Source organism: Pleurodeles waltl, chromosome 2_2 (genome assembly GCF_031143425.1).
Source record: "Pleurodeles waltl isolate 20211129_DDA chromosome 2_2, aPleWal1.hap1.20221129, whole genome shotgun sequence".
Taxonomy (NCBI): Eukaryota; Metazoa; Chordata; class Amphibia; order Caudata; family Salamandridae; genus Pleurodeles; species Pleurodeles waltl.
Genome location: NC_090439.1, coordinates 646,377,256 through 646,395,580, shown reverse-complemented (window position 1 = coordinate 646,395,580; position 18,325 = coordinate 646,377,256). Strand labels below are relative to the sequence as shown.

The 18,325-nt window shown below is 42.7% G+C and overlaps 1 protein-coding gene across 2 annotated transcripts in view; it reads left to right on the top strand.

Moving 5' to 3' along the window:
- Positions 1–18,325, top strand: part of LOC138282516 (kinesin-like protein KIF20A) — a 531,681-nt gene that overhangs the window by 82,700 nt on the left and 430,656 nt on the right. For both annotated transcript variants that reach the window (XM_069220199.1, XM_069220198.1), the window contains exons 4-5: positions 9,014–9,152; positions 9,265–9,449. In XM_069220199.1, the coding sequence (XP_069076300.1) occupies positions 9,014–9,152; positions 9,265–9,449 (324 nt within the window). The remainder of the gene's footprint in view (positions 1–9,013; positions 9,153–9,264; positions 9,450–18,325) is intronic.

The following is an 18,325-nucleotide window of genomic DNA, read 5'->3' as shown; positions in this document are numbered from 1 at the left end:
CCCTACCAGAGTGCAGGAACTGGAAATTATCCAGTCAATTTTCAGAAAATAAGAGGGAATTACTTAAATAAATCTGTCCTCCTCCAGCGAACTATCCTAAGGCTTCCCTATGCGAGTATTCATATAAAAAGGTGTGTCGGGTGGGCATACTTGTGAAATTTCACTGCAACACTGCACATGTGAAACGTACTAGTATATGCAGTGCATATGCTATAATTTCAGCGCAGACTATTTGCATGAGTACAGTACTACAAAATGCAAGCTCTATAGGCCTTACTTAAGCTAACACAAGAGAAAATATAAAATGAATTTAATTAACACGTTTTAGTTAAACACATAATATGGAAACTTATAAATTCATCATTTATATTTTACTAGTTTGAGCAATACATTTCATTTCAAATGATAAAGCTTTGTTATTGTTTCTATTAAGTATAACCGAGAAGAGCGTTTCTCTTGGTTGGACATATTTTCAAACTCAAACTTTCATTAATCACAAGAAATGTAATATTGTTTCTATATGCACAGTTAGAAGGATAAAACTGATGTGAAAATATAATTTAGAATCTAGACTAACGTGATTAATTTTAAAGGCACCTCTGAAATAAAAGCAATTGCACATTTAAAATGCGTGTCAGTGAAGTTTTCTATGTTAGTTTGTCTCTCTTTTTTTCATAAACCTATACTTGTCACAGTCCGATGACTTTTGTGACATGAGAGACAGCACTAAAATGTAAGCTCTATCAGTAGCCACCGCAGATGTTTTGCCGCTACCAGTTGCCGGGCACCCAGGAAGACAAATCCCGGGTAGCCAAAAGTTGCACCGGAGTCTGCCTTACACGGGAGTACTATCCAAGTCTGCATTCATTGTACCCAAGGGACACAAGCCCCACCAAAAGATTTTGTCCCAACCGCGGTGCAGACTGACCAGTAGCCCAGCATTGGCTGGCCTGCTGCATCAATGTAGAGAACTTTGAGATACCCCAGTCTCTTTGGCCAAGTTTTCCCCCCCTTTTCCTGCGGACCGAGAAGCACCCACAAAGACACCCCCCATCAACCGCACCACAACCGGAGCATCTTTTGCCTGCATCCCTCAGCCTCAGGACCACTACATTGTCGTCTATGGCAATTGTCTTGTAAAGTTTGGATTTTTCTTCAGAAATGCTCTGGTGGCTATAGAACTGTCTACTCTGGCCTCATAGACCTCTGTCCTGCTGTACTTGATCACCCAACCTGGACTAGAGTAGCAAAATTAACTCTTTCAAACTTTTTTAAAGTTTCCAAAATTATTGTTGAGTAATGCTTGTTTGCTGTTGCATTTAAAAGTGATAATACCTTTTTTAAAATCTGTATTTCCAGAACCCTCCGGTCTCTAAAAATTTATAAAAATACAATCTATTTGTATAAATTGATGTCTTAGTTTGTGTTTTGTTGCTTTCTTATTTTGTCATTTGGTGCTGTTAAATGCTTTACACATAGTTCCTTTACTAAGCTCTACTGCTCCCAGCACAGATACTCAGGGTTAAGCTTGAGGTTAAGTAAACAAGCTTGACTGGACCCAACAGAGTATTTGAGTGTACTGCACAATAAGGCCCCACAGCCACATCACATAAAACACCCAACTCCTCACACACTTACATTGGTTTACAAGGGGTGCAACACTCCTCTCTTAGTGGACCTCATAAAACTCAGGGTGCACTAATTTATCCCTATATCCACTACTGTGGTGTGAGGTGCTCATTATGGGTAGCACTATCTTTGTTTCTGGACCAACGCCATAGACTATGCTTCTGAGTGGACACCATATACTCACTACTGTGGTGTCTGTCCATCATATGGAGTTCCACCATCTAGACAGCCCACCTACACCCACAACTTTGGTTTGTATGATCCATAATGGGTTGCACCATCTCAGTGGACTCCTGAGCTGCGCTACCTAAGATTCTTTTTGAAACCCATAGACTTAAAGAACACCCACTAATCAATAAATCCATTACTGTGGTGCTCCTAAATGTATTTGTGTTGTCATCTGTGTATCTGGATGGCCCAATAGGTCCAGTACAATGGTCTGCAAGATCGCCAGAGTTCCCTCCTCATAGGATTTCACCAATAAGTAATGTTCTCTCCCTCTATAAGGTCACCAACAGAGTTGCTGGGAAGCTTAATATTGGGGTACCTACACTCTTCTGAGACACCTACATTATTTTTTAGACTGGCAGTTCATGATCAACTGCATCCCCCGTGTCTCTGACGACCTGAAGTAGTCATGGTATACTGAGTGGAGCCTTTGCACCATGAACCATCATCTTCTTTACCACACTGGGTCTTTGAAGGCCCATGCCGATGTGGAAAACCAAGCTACTCTGACAAGAGACTTTCACTGGTCAATAGTCAGTGTGGTGTCTTAACTCTGCCTCATATTGAGATTCTGAGAACAGGACTACAGGTAGGGAGAGGAAAGGAAGGAACACAGTGTGGGTGGGAGAATTGCCAGATTTCAACCACCATTTTATAACTGGGGAGGTGCATGTGGGATTGGTTTTGACAGGGATGGAAGGGTGCGGCTTAATGGATCCATGTGGTTGGAGCCCTTCATAAAAGTTTATCCAATTTTTAACAGCATCGGTTTTGTCTATCATGCAGTGTAGTAGTGTTGGGTTTCTACCACTGTTTTCATTCCTGAATATTGCTTCTGTCTCATACGACCACAAAATATTTTCATTAACACTTAGAAGTGAGAGTGCCACTTTAGTCTTGGGCTCTAGAGGATCTATGGGACAAATTTCATTTCCATGGCAGGATGATACCTTTACCGTCAAGCATTACGATATGTGCCTGTTTTTGAGCCACAAAATACTGCATGCCAGTCATAACCATAATAATTAGTGTTGGGTTGTTTCCCAGGGTGGTATATATCTTGCACCTGCGTTCTCCAACACCTTAAGTAAATATGAGCTGCATAAAGGCCTACTAACAGACCTCTAGTGAGAAGACACAACTTTGCTTGCTACATATGAAAATTGTGCTCCAGGTCTATGGCAAAAGGTGTGGCCTATTTATGATTGTGTGTATTTTTTAACTGTTGTTTAAACCTTGTGACAAAAAGAAAAGGGTATATGGGTTAATAGTGATCCTTCATCGTTATAATAAGTATTCTTTACATTTATTTACAAAAAGAAAGGTCAAAGAGATGCAATTTGCTTCATGGCTTTATATGTTCCAAAATGTGTTTAGAGAGTGATACATTTATTGATCAGCAAATTTAATTTTAAAAAAAGCATAAATTAAGATATACCCCCCCACTGTCATTTGGACTGTAAACATGAAGCACAGAAATTACAAACTGCAGCCCCATTTTGAAGGAAACCACAAGCATGCATACCTGTATAATTGACTGAAACCACAATCCGGCTTGAATGCAGAAGTCTTCATTGTTAACCAACCTGCTGATGCTTCATCATGCAAAGACTCTACAAGCCTTTCAGAAATGCACCCACCACTCTTGCACATCAGCCGTGGTAAAAAATCCTCTTCTGTCTATCACACCATGCGTTCCATCCTTCTCCTAAAACAATTCTGGATCCAAATCCTGATGAAGACCCTTGAAACAGTCACCAGGGTCAATTGTATGGGCTATCTTTATATATCAATGCAATACCCTTTCAGGGCGATGCATAATTTATGCATCACCCTTTACGTGATTCATGAATTATGCAAAAAAAGAAGCAAAGAACTCTTGGTAGTTACCAAGTTTAAGTGGAGAGGAGTTCCTAGATAGAGCACCCTTCAACACGAGTGACACTCTGAATTTGCTCACCTCAAATGTCTGCTTTTCTGGCAAAGTTTTTTAGCATAAGATACCTACAGTGCCGTCCATGCTGAGCTAGAAAATGACAAAGTATTTTGCCATTTATATAACAATGTTTTTAAGCATAGGATTAGCATAGTTCCATATGTTTATTATTATTATTATTATTATTTCTTCTTCTTATTATTTTTTTTTTTTAAGAGCGGGGGGTCGGTCGCAGGGCCTGGCCTATGGTGAGGCCCTGTAGCCAACCTCCATTTGGCACCCGATATGATGGTTGAGGTATAATTTCTGTGAAATGAGCATTGTGCCAGAATGCATCCTGAACTGCTTATTTATCCAAGAAGAGGCTACAGTTTTGGGCAAAACGTCTACTCAATTGGAGTACTTTTCACTGCCTAATTAGTAAGTGATACCTTGTTGGTCAGATTTATAGTGCACATTCCATACTACAGCTGTGTCAAGGACCATGTGGTTATGTCTCAAGTAACCTTGTGTGCCTGTAATTTTGTCAATGTGAATATTCCTCAAGGGTCTTCATACAGAAGTCTCCAAAAACATGAATCCTCATGTAGAGAAGACAACAAGACTACAAAGAGTTGAATCTCCACCAGACAAGGAAATGTCCTCTTAATTTGATATAATAAGTAGTGCTTCTTTGGTGGAGATGTGTCATATTCCTGTGCATCAAGAACGCATCTCCAAAATCAGCAGGAAATGCACTACTGGAGCTTTTTAGAAAGCTGTCCATCATCCTGGAAAAAGGCGGGAAGATGTTGCATCCCACTAAGGTATATGTGGCGGGCCGTTCAGGCCATTTTACATACTTGTAGTGGTTAAAAGTGAGAACAACAATCTCTAGTCTCAACAGCAGAATACATGAAAGAACCCACTCCGTACAGTCACTGCATAAATATTTTGCTTGAAAGAGTAACAATGCAAACTCCTCCATTATAGATTTCAGATGGGAACAGTGGGGGAGCCTCAAGGACCCTGTCGTCTTTGCTGGCTCCCCTCCTCCAGTGGGAGCCAGCATTGCTCCTGCATGCAGGGAGCAGCTAGAAAAGCTGCTCCCTGCTTGGGAGAGCAATCCTTTCATCTGTTTTCTGTCCCCTTGACAGTGGGCAGGAAAACAGATGAAAAGTCCACTCCCAAAGAGCGGGAGCAGTAGTTCTGCCACCGCCCACTGTGAGCAGATTTACAGTTTGCTCTTGCTCGACGGGAACTATCAAAGCTTCCGCCAAGCTAAAGCAAACTATTTCCCGAGGGTGGGCATTTCGGGAGATAGGGAGCTGGCCTGTGGTGAGGGGGAAGGGGTTGCTCTCAGGGCCTTTAATGACTCTTGGGGGGGGGGGGGGGGCATGTACTCCCACCTTTCAGTTTGCATGGGCCCGCCTCGTGGAGGTGGTGGTCCCTAGGGGCGTATATGCCCTGGAAGGGGTGGGGGGGGTCACATGGCCCCCCTCACTCTTTAATTGATTTCCGGCTCTGGGGTGGTAGTGGTCCCCGGGGCCATACAGAGCTAAATAGTGGGGTCCAAGCAGCCCGCCATCACTTTTTAAAATCAAGCCCCAGGGAGGTGGTTGTCCATGGGGTTCTAAAGATCCACAGGAGGGGGGAGTCCACGTGGCACCCCTCCAGTACGTAAATCAAGCTCCGAGGAGGTGGCGGTCCACAGGGCTTTAAAGAGCCTATGGAGGGAGGTCCTTGCAGCCCTCCTCCCCTGGCTATGTGTAAATAAAGCCCCGGGGAAGTGGTAGTCCCTGGGGCTCAAAAAAACTTAAAGGGGGGGCTCATACGCCTCCTCCATACTTTTTTTTATATCCTGCATGACCCCGGGACCTAGCCCACATGGGGGCTAAGCTGTAAACAAGCCCTGGAAAGACTGCACTTTTTTTTCCCTTCTTTCAGTTTTCCAGCAGTTTCACAGATCCTCCACAATTTTGCATCAAAATTGGGTAAAAAAAATAAGATTTCTGACCCCCAGCCAGATCCCAGAGGAACCCCAGCACCAGGCCCCCTTGTTTATTTTTTTCATTTTTACTTTATGATTTTTTTTTTATGGGACTCTGCTGGGTCAGAGTCCAAATTTGCTGCCAGCACTTCCTGGTTAAAGTGGTGGCAGGCAATCAGATATCACCACAGGAACTGTCTGATCTGCCAAGCCTCCACATCCCTAGATATTTAATATCTCAGAAACTACTGAAAGGATTGACACCAAATAACAAGCATTTGCAACGCAATGGGTCTCGCGTTTGCTCGAGTTAAAGCTGTTAGCGTTGTAAACTCCTAACTGTACTTTTCTTGCACATGAACTGGAAATTAAAAGTAAAACAGTTTCACATATGCGAGCTGACGGCCGCCATAAGCACAAAGCAGACACACAAAAGGAAACAGAAGTTTGCTTGTAGAGAAACGTGTCGGCAAAAGTGCAATTATCCATGTAACTGGCAAAAGTGCAAATATACATGTTACAGAGTCGATGTCGACTGCTTCCCAGCGAGATCTCACTGCCTACGAATTAAAGAGAAAAAGTAGTTCAGAAACAATACAGAAAAAAATGGAGCCTTGTATGTTTTCAGTAGTTGGCCGGTACGCTTGAGGTGGGATAAACACAGGAAAAGGCATGACGTATGCATGCCGTTCACTAATCAAATCAAACTAATTTTAGGAGGCAAGCCCGTGAACCAACCAAACTGATTGGTGTGGTTAAAAGCCCACATAGAGATTACACCAGAGACAGAGCGGTTTGCATGCTTAACCCTAAAAATGGTTGTTTCTGGACCAAGAGATAACTTTCTGCCAAATGTGGTGTAATCCCGTCCAGGGGTTCAGGCTATAATTGTGTTCAAAATCCCTATGGGAAATTGCATGGGGAAAAAGCATGTTGAGACCCCCTTTTTCTAGGCCCTTACCTGACAAATCACCCTGAAAGTTTCAAGACAAAACGCCAGTAGTGTGTGTGCGCGCGTGTGTGTGCGCGTGTGTGTGTGTGTGTGTGCGCGCGTGTGTGTGTGCGCATGTGTGTGTGTGTGTGTGTGTGTAAATATATATATCCGCGAAGGACTGTTCAGAAATCTCTGCTCTTGTTTCATAAGGTTCCATTTCTGCACTGTATCATTGCAGAGTATATACAGTACGTCTACTTAAATCGGTATAATACACTATAGAGGCTGTTGCTCCCAAAAGGCTCCACTGTCCATATTCCACACACACATTTTACATAAACTATGCCTATATGTATATTTAATTTGTATATGTTCGTATTGATAAAAAATTAATAAACCAATTTTTGACAATATATGAAGATTACTTTGATCTTTTTATTTGTAAATAATTAAAAAGAACAGATTCTGCAGAAGAAAGACCATCACTAACCCGTATTCCATTATAACTCAATATTACAGAAGTGGCACGCCTGCTGTTTTTCAACCAGGAGAACCCCATGTGTACTGAAATGTTGTGAACTATTTCTAATGTGATCCTTGATTATCTCAAAAGATGCTAATTTCAGAGGTGCCCAAGGATGCTAAACCACTTACTAAATAGGGTTAATAACTCAGTCAGTTGATGTGGTTTTCATCCTGTGCGGCGTTGTAAGGCAGGTTGGGTGTTGTCCGTTTCAACAGCCTCAGACCAAAACTCAGTTCATTGATATTTGGATTCAGGAGACTTTATGACTGCCTCGAATCTCCAAAGGTGTCCCCAGTCCTGACAGTTATTTAAGGAAAATTCATCCCAACTACTTTGTGTGGCTTTGTATTTTTCCCATCAAAATATGCCCCTTGGTTGGATTGAGCACAGTACTTGACTTCAAGAGATTTTTTTTTTTTAACCACCTCCAATAGACTTCCCATGACAGGTTATGGCTAATGTTCAACATAGCCTCTTAAAATCTTAGTAGGACTTAACACTTCTAGTAGCTATGTTGCGCTGAATCCCTCCAAACATTGTGGTAAAAGTCACTGTCTTTTTCCGCAGAGATCTCTTTTCTGTTGTTCACCAATTTTTCAGACTCTTTGCTTACCTTGAAACTGGACAAGACCTGGTCCTTTGTAAGGTCTACTCTGGATTGGAAGGTTGTTGCGAAATAATACCAGAAGGCTTTCGATCACACTGGCGATTTCAAAAGTTTTAGCAGGAAGAAGGGTGCCACATACCTTGAGATGTCCTATGCCACCAGCAGTTTACACCATACTTATACTCCCCAGTCAGGAAGTTTACAAGAAAAGCTTGCCCTAATTATGAGGGTCTCGTTTCAACTTTAGTTTTCTGCTCGCATTTTAGTGTTTGTATATATTTTTGGTTAATACTTATTTGTATTGTATCTTTTTGATGCGTTTTTATTAACTAATAAAATATTTTTCTACCTACAAGAAAAGCTTTTCTTTGAGTATTTTTCCTATTGTTATCTATGTGGGCACACAGAAGAGATTAGAGAGAAGCTGTCAGCTAGATCTAATTGTAGGCCACACATACAGTTCACAGCGAACCTGACACGCAAATTATGCATTTTTAGAAATTTAAAAAGCTACTGAAACCCTTAGTAAACACATTTACCATCACAGTTTGTAGTTAGGTAGTACATTTTATGCAAAGCGGTCAAGATATGATTATGATAAGCATTGTGTCAACTGGCATTGTGTTATAGCACTTGGCCATATAGAATAGATGTTTTTAACGCAATTTAGTCATGATTGTAATCATTCGTGACTTGTCAGTAACACTAACTGCGTGATTACTGAACCTTTGAATGTTCTGTCTTGTAGGCAGACTGTTGATCCCCGTTACGGTTTTTATTCGCTATTAAATAAACTTACTTAAATCGAGCTACAGTTTTGCTGCACACTTACCGTTGGCATCTTTTAAATTAATCTGATTGCTACCGGAGAGTGTAGTGTGTTTTATGCTAGGCCGCCATCCAGTAGCCGCTCACGCGTTCCCTATGTGAGCTTGAAGTGGTAGGCGTAATCCAATATATATTGGAAATGAGAGCTCCGAGTTGTAGGAGTACAAGAAATTAATTATGCTCGATCGTAAACTATTCTTCCCATATGTGCTGGCCATGTCTTCTCTTAAAATGTTTATATTTGGATATAATTTCCCTTTTTCCTAAAGTTGGCCTTCTTTTTTTATATTGGTACATGTGTAGTAATTATGACCTCACTTTATAAAATGTCTCTTAAAACATTTATGACTGTCTAGATCTTTGGACCAGACACTTCCCAAGAAGAATTTTTTGAAGGTACTGTAAATGACCTGGTGAATTATTTGGTTGATGGAAAAAATGCTCTCGTATTTACCTATGGCGTGACCAACTCAGGAAAAACATTCACTATTCAAGGTAAGACATGGTGGCATGTGATTAGTACACCACCAGATATCCTATGCACTCGTAAATACACTCAAGTATTTACTTTGTAATATGCTCAGAATTTTCTGTTATAATGTTCAAGGTACTCCAAAGGATGGTGGAATTTTACCCCGTTCGCTTGATGTAATCTTCAATCGCATAAGAGGAAAGAATTATTTGAAGATGAATTTTAAGCCTTTCCTCAGCAGCCATGTAATGAAGTTGGATGATGCACAAGTAAAGCAGGAGGAAGCATTGAAAGCTAGCATTCTTGCTTCACTGAAAGAGGTTAGTAGTATTGTTTACTACATACTAGATTCACATGCTTTTGATTATCTTCTGTGAAGTGTGAAGCATGGCTTTAAAAACTTTGTGATTAGTTTATGAAGATTACCTGTGTAGTCCGGGGTTACTTTCCCGGATATGGGCAGTTATGTTCAGCGAGACTATCTTCAGTAGTAGTCGTTTGGGTTTACTGTGCTAGTATCTCTGCTTGGTGCATCTTTAAGGGTGCTATAATTTAATTCATTTTAATTCAGTCTGGAATGGCTGTACAATTCGCTTTTGAATAAAGCATCCAGTAACGAGCATATAATGGTATTCTATTTGATAATTGGAATTCCTTTCAGTGGTAAAGTTAAGGTGCATTTACTAATGTGTAAGAAGACTGCAAGTCCAAGAACAAAAGTACTTAACACAATACAGTATAATGAATGTGTGTTGCCTCATGGGGGAGTTCACTAGTAGAAAAGCACTGCCAAACGTATGCTGAATCAACTGGGTTTATGAACCCCTAAGCATTTGGATTCTATTATTGAGCAAGTTGCTTACTGCCTGAGGTAGCCCTGATTGGACTGGTCAGACACACAATATTGCCTGATCTGGACACTACCCAAATCCTGTGGTAAGAGGGTGCACTTGTTCTTTGTGAATATATATATATATTTTTTTCTGTGTGTGAGCTGGTTTTGCTAGGTGTGGCACTATCTGCGTTCCCCGTTTTTCACAAATTCATTGTATTTATCCATTGTCTCATCCTTCTTGACTTGGAATGTTAAGCTGTGGCTTCTAATCAGATCCAAGCACACTAAAAACCTCTATTTCTCTGGGCCCACCCCACCGGTCCTGGCTTCTTATCAGCAGCTCCTCATCCCTTTAGAACTACAACAGGTCCCTGCTCTTTTTTAGTCTCTTGCTGCAGCTGCCCAGCAACTGGTCATGTGACTTTCTGACCTTTCATGTAAACCCGGCCCCATTTAACCCCTCCACCAATGGTATCCAACCCTAGAGTCCTGGTAAAGCGCATCTTCTTGTGGGAACTTCCTCTGGCATAGTCCCTGTTGGAGAGCAAGGTCAGAACCCCTACCTTTTAGCAAACCAACCTACCCTTGCACTTAATTTCTTGACCTGCCGCAATTTGGCACCATGGACCCCTCCACCAAGTCAACCCACCTTAACTGAAACTTTCCTAAGGTCCCCACCTGGTGCGTTCAATATTTCTGTACCATCTTAAATTCATATTCTTCAAAGACTCATCATGTGTAGAATCTTGCTTAACAGGTTGTGTTCAGGAAGCCATAACTTCTAGTGGAAAGCTACAGCTTCTCAAATTCATAGGCTAAACATACTTCTTCGAGTCACGCGCACCTTATTTGAAAGTTTACATTTATTTCCTCTTCCTCTTACAGTATTTTGTGTGAGGACGCTATAAAAATAGGTCCAGGCCAGTATCTTCTTGTTTCTCATCATCCCACTTGTTCCTCTGGCATCATTCTGCTGCTGCATTTACTCTTTCCTTTTGTCCATGTTAAGTTGTGTCGTCACACCAGCATGAGTGGCAGAGGGGCATTGTAGAGACACGAGAACTACCTATTCCTCTAATTATATCTATGGTGGGGCAGAGCACAGGAAATCACTTTTCTCACTCTACTGCCAGCAAGTCTGCAGAAGGCACGTAGCGGAGATGGTGTTCCCCCTCCCCCACCTTTGTCCATAATCTGACCTCTTGGGTACTAGACGCCGATTGTGATTTCTCAAACCTTTGCTCTGCACTTGTCTTGAATTGCCTTTTAATTAGAGCTGCTTCAGTATAATTGGTTTATCATTCAGATGCTACTGCTCACACACGTATTGTATTATTCACATCCTAAACGTATTTAGACCGCCCAATGAAATTGGTGGTAATTTTGTTGTAAGGATGAAAGAAAGAAGATTGCTTGTTTCCCTTAATGTGGTGAGCTTGTCTGTTTTGTTTTAAGGAATGGCCATTACTCGTTTCCTAAAACCATTGTAAACTGGCTCTACCTTACCCATAAATTCAGTGCTTAATTTGTAAGTAAATAAGTGCAGGGACTTCAGGGTTTACTTAGGAGTTTGCCACCAATTATCACTGTTACTGACTATCAAGACTGTCTAGTTTTGAATCCACTACCTCCCTGTTTCATCCACCACACTACACTCCATGCTCCTTTATCTCACTCTTGCATGTTCTCTTTTACCCCTGCTTTCTCTCTTTGGCATGGTTTCCCATCTTTCTCTTCTCATAGTTTCTCATCTTTCTCTATTCACATTTCTCTCTCTTTTTCTGGGTTAAGGTCTAATGATGGAAAATAAATCCAGCTCCCTCCAAGTGGCTGCGGGTGGGGCCAACCAGCAATCACCGGTTAAAATGAAGCACTGCATATAACACTCATGACAGTAGAGTGAGCAACAATGAATGATTTACATTACCTGTTACTTGGGACTTGAGTTTCTGTAGAATAGGAAGGTTCTTCTCAGTGTGAGTCCTTCAAATTGCAGGATCTCCTTGCCCACTATTGGATCTGGCCCTCTCTTCCGAGTGGCCCCCAGCCTATTTTACTTCACTCCCTTGTTTTGCTGGACCTGCATTGTTTTGACTTTTATGATTCTGTTTGCACTTTACAACTGCTAACCAGTATTATAGTGCTTTTGCTCTCCCCACAAAACATGGGAAAAGTTGCCTACACCTGATAGGTACATTTGATTTACTTACAAGTCCCTGGTGTATGCTACTGTGGGTACCCAAATAAAATAAAATGCTACCAGTGATCAGTAGCGCTATTTTGCTACCCACTAAAAGAGCCTTTTAGAACATTGTCTCAGGCCTGCCACTGCAGCCTGTAGTGCAGTTTAAAGCTGCCATTTCGACCTGGCAAAATAAATATTTTGCCAGCTTAAACCTTCCTTTCTCATACCTATATGTCACCTCTAAGGTAGACCCTAAGGACTCATGGGGCAGGCTGCACTTGATTTAAAAATTAGGACATTTGTTTACATTTTGCATGTCCTAGCAGTGGAAAAACTCCCAATCACTGGGTCACCTTATTACATTTAATAAGCACTAGCTTTGGAACAGGAGAGTTTCCAGCTTCTAGGACCTTCCCTATTAAGAATGCTTATTGGGCACCAATTGTGAACACCAAGGGACTTGCTGGGGGAGGATGGGCCATTCTACCAGGAAGGCTGGGGCGGAGCTGTGCCCTGCCTCACTTAAATTTCTAACGACCCTGCCTCCTGCCCACACAAAGGTATCTGACCTCACGCTTTCTCAGACGTTCATCACACCAGACTCTTTGGAGCCTTGACGGGGAAAGGGAAGAACTTTCCAGAACTACATGCGCGTATAGCATGGCAATTGGCGTTTTGTGCTTTTAGGCACTATATTTATCTACACTTTTGAAATTACATATCTCTGGGTCTACTGGTGGTATTTATGTAGTTCTGGTATAATTTTATTAATTACAATTTTAGGAGGCTGGCCTGGTGTGTGGTGGGTACCCATGGTACTTACACCTTATACCAGGTCCAGGTATCCCTTACTAGTGTAGTGTAGTCAGTGTCTAGAAGCCAGGCTCTCTAGAGGTAGCTGTGGATGAGCAGCCAAGGTGTATCTGGGAGACATGCAAAGCTCATGCAATACCACTGTAGTCACACTTAGTACTTACACACATGAAAGAAAACACTCCGTGTTAGAAAAATAAAGGTACTTTATTTTGGGTACACTAGTACCAAAAATACCATAGAGGCTATACTCCCTTAGGAGGTAACTAATACACAAATTATGCACACTACTATGCAGAAATCGACATAAAAGCAGTTGGAAAACAGTGCAATTAGTGAAAATCACAATAGAGAGAAATAGCCCTAGGGGAGCACAAACTGTATACTAAAAAAAAAAAAAAAAAATGAAATGCCAACGTTGGTCCCCCACCTAGGTAAGTGCAGTATGTAGAGGGGAGCTGGGAGTACTAGGGAAGCCCAAAGGTAAGTACCACAACCCACCCCAGCGACCAGGAGAGCAGGAGTAAATCACTGTTAATCCCCCAGATCACACACCGGGAAGAGGAGAAGAATTATGCAAAACCCAGAAGAGACTTCAAGACACCAACCGTGAATTCCTGGACAAGAGGACCTATGGTAGAAGGGGAGAAAGTCCAAAAAGCACAGCAGAGCCCGGGAAGGGCAGGAGCCCCTATCCACCAGACTGAAGGTGCAAGAGGTGAGTCAACGGTGAAGGAGAGTCAGCACTGCACCCAAGAAGACGAAGTTGAGTTCCTGGAGGATGCAGGTGATGTCCCACGTGGGAAGGAGTGTTGCAGTCAGCTTTGTGTCTTTGGATTCCACCAACAGGCCTTGGCACACGCAAAACTCACGGAAAGTGGAGCTGCCGGGGACCGGGAAGGACCAGGTGGACTCTACCCGGGAGAAGGAGTCAGAGGGGGCCCTCAGCAACACAGAGGCCACAGAAGACCAGGCAGCACCCACAGGATGAGGACGTGAAATTCGAGAAAGAGGCCCATACAGCACTACGAAAAAGGCTCCCACACCGCCGGAAAACCACTCGGGGAGCTGTTGATCGTAGGATGGAGTGCTGGGGGCTGGAGCTTCCGGATGCCTGAAGATCTTGTGGAAAAGTTGCCAACAAGCCTTAGGAGCTGCAAAGGGTGCAGTACACAGGGGTACTGTCTTTTGTGGGCAGCCAAGGGCTTACCTCCACCCAAGTTGGGCAGCTGAAAGAGAGGACCATCGGGACCAGTTCAGTCCACCACCCATGATGTAGGATCCAATCGGCTCAGCAGGAGAGAGGATCCACCTAGCCGGTGGTCATTGCAGTTGGTGCTTACTGAAGCAGGGGAGGGACTCCTTCACCCCAAGGGAGATTTTTTACTTCCTTCTGATGCAGTCTGAAGACTGGCTGTCCTCAGAGAATGCCCGACCGGGGAAATGTTGCAGTAGCTGGAAGGAGCCACGGATACAATATTGCAGGAGGCGTCTTGCTTCTTTGTTGCAGCCTGTCTGGTCCTGGAGCATCCAGATGCAGTTTCTTCAGTCAGAAGTCGAAACAGAGGTTGCAGAGGATTCCTGCTGGAGTCTTGTAATCCGAATCTGTGAAACCACCCAAGAGAGAGACCCTAAATAGCCCTGAAAGGGGGATTGGTCACCTAGCTGGGTGACCACCTATCTGGAGGGGGCTCTGACATCACCTACTGGCATTGGCCACTCAGATGCTCACAGAGTTCCCTGTCAACCTTGAATCCAAGATGGCAAAACCCAGGGACCCTCTGGAGGAGCTCTTAGCACCACCCCTGGAGTGGTGATGGACAGGGGAGAGGTCACTGCCCTTTCCTTTGTCCAGTTTCGCGACAGAGCAGGGACTGGGGGTCCCTGAACTGGTGTAGACTGGATCATGCAAGGAGGGCACCAAATGTGCCCTTCAAAGCATTGCTAGCGGCTTGGGGAGGCTACCCCTCCCAACCCTGTAACACCCATTTCCAAAGGGAGACGGCGTAACACCCCTCTCCCAAAGGAAATACTTTGTTCTACCTTCCAAGGCTTGAGCTTCTCAAGCAACAGGAGTGCAGAAACCTGTCTGGGAGGTGGCAGCAGCTTGGGCTTCCTGGAAAACCCTCAGAAGGCTGTAATGGCAATACTGCTGGGTGTCCTCTAAGGAGCCCTCGGAGTGTATGGAATCATACAACCAATGCTTCAAAAAGCATTGGGGTATGATTCCAACATGTTTGATATCAGAAATGCCTATGTTCAGAGTCACCGTTATATAGCTGAATATATGTATTGACCTGTGTCTAGTACACATGTAAAATGGCATCCCGCACTCACGAAGTCCAGGAAAATGGGCCTGGAGTTCGTGGGGAAACCTCTGCTAGTGCAGGGGTGCCCTCACACACAAGTACTTTGCACCATGCCCTCTGGGCTAGAAGGCCTGCATAGGGGTGACTTATATGTGACCTGGTGCAGTGAAAGGGTGCTTGCACCTTTTCAAGCAGGCTGCAATGGCAGTCTTGCAGAACCCTTTGCTTGGACTCCCTATGAGTGGCAAAATATATGCTGCAGCCCATAGGGATCCCCTGGAACCCCAATGCCCTGGGTACCGTATACTAGGGCCTTATAATGGGGCATCAGTGTGTCAATTTTGGGGTGAAATGCAGAATTTGGGGAGAGAGCGCATAATCACTGAGGCCTTGGTTAGCAGGATCCCAGTAAACACAGTCAAACACAGTCAAACACACCGACATCAGGCAGAAAAAGGGGATAACCATGCCAAGAAAGAGGGTACTATACTACAAAAATGTCTACTATTTTTCTAAATTGATGTGGGATTTTTCTTTTGTTGTTTTCACTTTATTATTGTTTGTGTGCTGCAAAAATACTTTACACTTTGTCTCTAAGTTAAGCCTGACTGCTTTGTGCCAAGCCAGGGGAGAGAAAAGGACAGGTTCATTTAGTGACTTTGTGTTGACCTGGACTAGTTGACCTTGACTAGTGGTTGAAGGAAGAATTTTCCTTTACCCCCTTGTGTTTTGGTAGAGTGTTATTTCCATTCCTCTCCCTATTGTTTTTAATCTCGACCGAGACCCTCACAATCAATAAAATATAAGTTTTGGAGGTTTTTGAGTCAATTTTATTTTTTTTCTCTTCAGATTTTCTTTGCCTGTAGGTTTAAATTTATCCCTACATATTCTACCCACAGCACACACTACCAATTAAGATCTCTGGCAAAGAGCCCCCTTGTGGGGCCCGTCCGACATTGCAGCGCCAGTCTGACAAGGAGCAAGCCCTATGATGAAGCATGGCATCCAAATGGATGTGTGAGGGCTCTTGCTTCTAGCTTTAGAAGGGCTTTGTGGACTATTTTTTTTCATGTGGAACAGTGTATCTTTTTGATTTGTACTATTGACGTAGTTCTGTAATAATTGTATTATGGAAAGGAGCACCACTCTGCTTGCTCAAGACTGTTCAAAGTATAGAAAATGGAGTAGCCAGACAAATGCTACACCTTTGTGTCCCCATCACACCTAGCCATCCAGTGCTCAACTGGATACCCAGGCACAGAGACTTTACAGAACTAGACTTTTTCATTTAGGTGAAACTTCAAAATAGAGACCTGACTCTAGATGAACAACATGCAACATGGAGCTTATTGTGTACTTTATATTGTAGGCTGATTGAGTCGGTGAGCGCCATTATTTGGATGTGGTGGCTTTGTTTGATTAGATTCCTGGAGTGTGCATTACATTTAAATTACACATGGAAGGAACGAAGAAGTAAAAAAAGGCCTCACCATGCATAAAATGGGATTATTATGAAGATTTTGTTAACCAGCTCGGGCTTTGGTATTTAGACTGCCTTTACTAGACTGACTGAAGGAAAGCAGTCAATCAGTTTAAAAGAAAAAATAAGAAGGAATTTTTTAAAAGTCCATTGTCAGGCAGTCTTCTACAGACACTGTCACTCCCTAAATGCGGTTCAGGGCACAGGGCTAAAAAGTCCTGTATCTACGGACAATATCAAATATTTATTTATTTATTTTTTTGTCTTGTCTGCTCTTTTTGTTTGACCAGACAGGATGGATACTACATGTAAATGACTTGTTAGTATCACACTTTTACATCAAGCGTTTAGGGGTTTGCCACTACTATAGTGCCTCCTGTTTACGGATAGATTAGGGCTATTTACCCGTCCTGAGGAATACCATGGACACTTCAGGGCCATTTGAAGTCAAAAAATATGTCAACCCTTTTGTGACTTTAAGAATGATTGTGTCCAGAGAGTCCCCTTATTTTAAAACGTGGCATGGAACCTACTTGCCGAATAAACTAGTCACTTGGGTTTCCATAGGTAATTTAGACTTGTAACAATTCACATTGCCAAATCTACAATCCAGTAGGTCATCTGCACGCAAGAGATCATCTCACTGTGGGGAAAGCACCTGCAGTCTAGGTAGAGAACGAAGGATAAAATATCTCTTCAACTAGCTCATTTAATGATAGTCAGGTAATGCACCCCTTCTTCGACAAGGAGCCGGACCCAGTGATAAAGCACACAACCTTGGTGGGTGATGGTCCATGTATGCTAAAAAAGTATGCTCCTTATTTTTAGGACTATTCCACCACATCATTATTGTTCAGGTTCACTGAAGCAGCCAGACAAACTTCAGGATTCCAAATGTCACACTTTCAGTTTGGTGTTTCATGTCTATAGAAGATGTGATGGACTGCCCAACCTCACTTCACCCTCCTTTTCTTTTTAATTGGTGACCTTATGTAGCCACACAGGGGAGAGTGAGTGAGTGGTTATTTGAATCTTCATCTAGCTCTGATATATCTCCCAGAACTAGCATAACTGACACCCTACATACCAGAAGCTCTTGAAAATATTCAAAGAATGGGCAAACCTTCTTATTGCTAGAGAACTTGTAATTCATTACGTGGCCTACAGAATCACTGGGTTCATTCTCATCACCAGCATACCTCAATTACATGGTGGGCTCATGTGTAATCTCTTTGGACGAGGCAAGTACGTCCTTAAATCCTTTGGTCATACAATCTACAGAATTCATAATCTTACCTGTTAAAGTGTATGCTTTTCGTGAGGTGACCTACATGAGTTAAACTGAGAATCTTTTTTTGAACCCGGTGCCGGTTATTCTCTCTATGGGCAGATATACATGAACCATTTATTTATTTGGAAAGTTTCAATGTTGCCTGCAGATTTATGAAAGTGCACTAATGTTTTATAAACACAAAAACAGCTTTACACTGGAAAACCGACCAAACCATAACTAGAGTTGATGTATATTTAAATATATACACTACCGAAGTGTGTGAAAATATATATATAATACT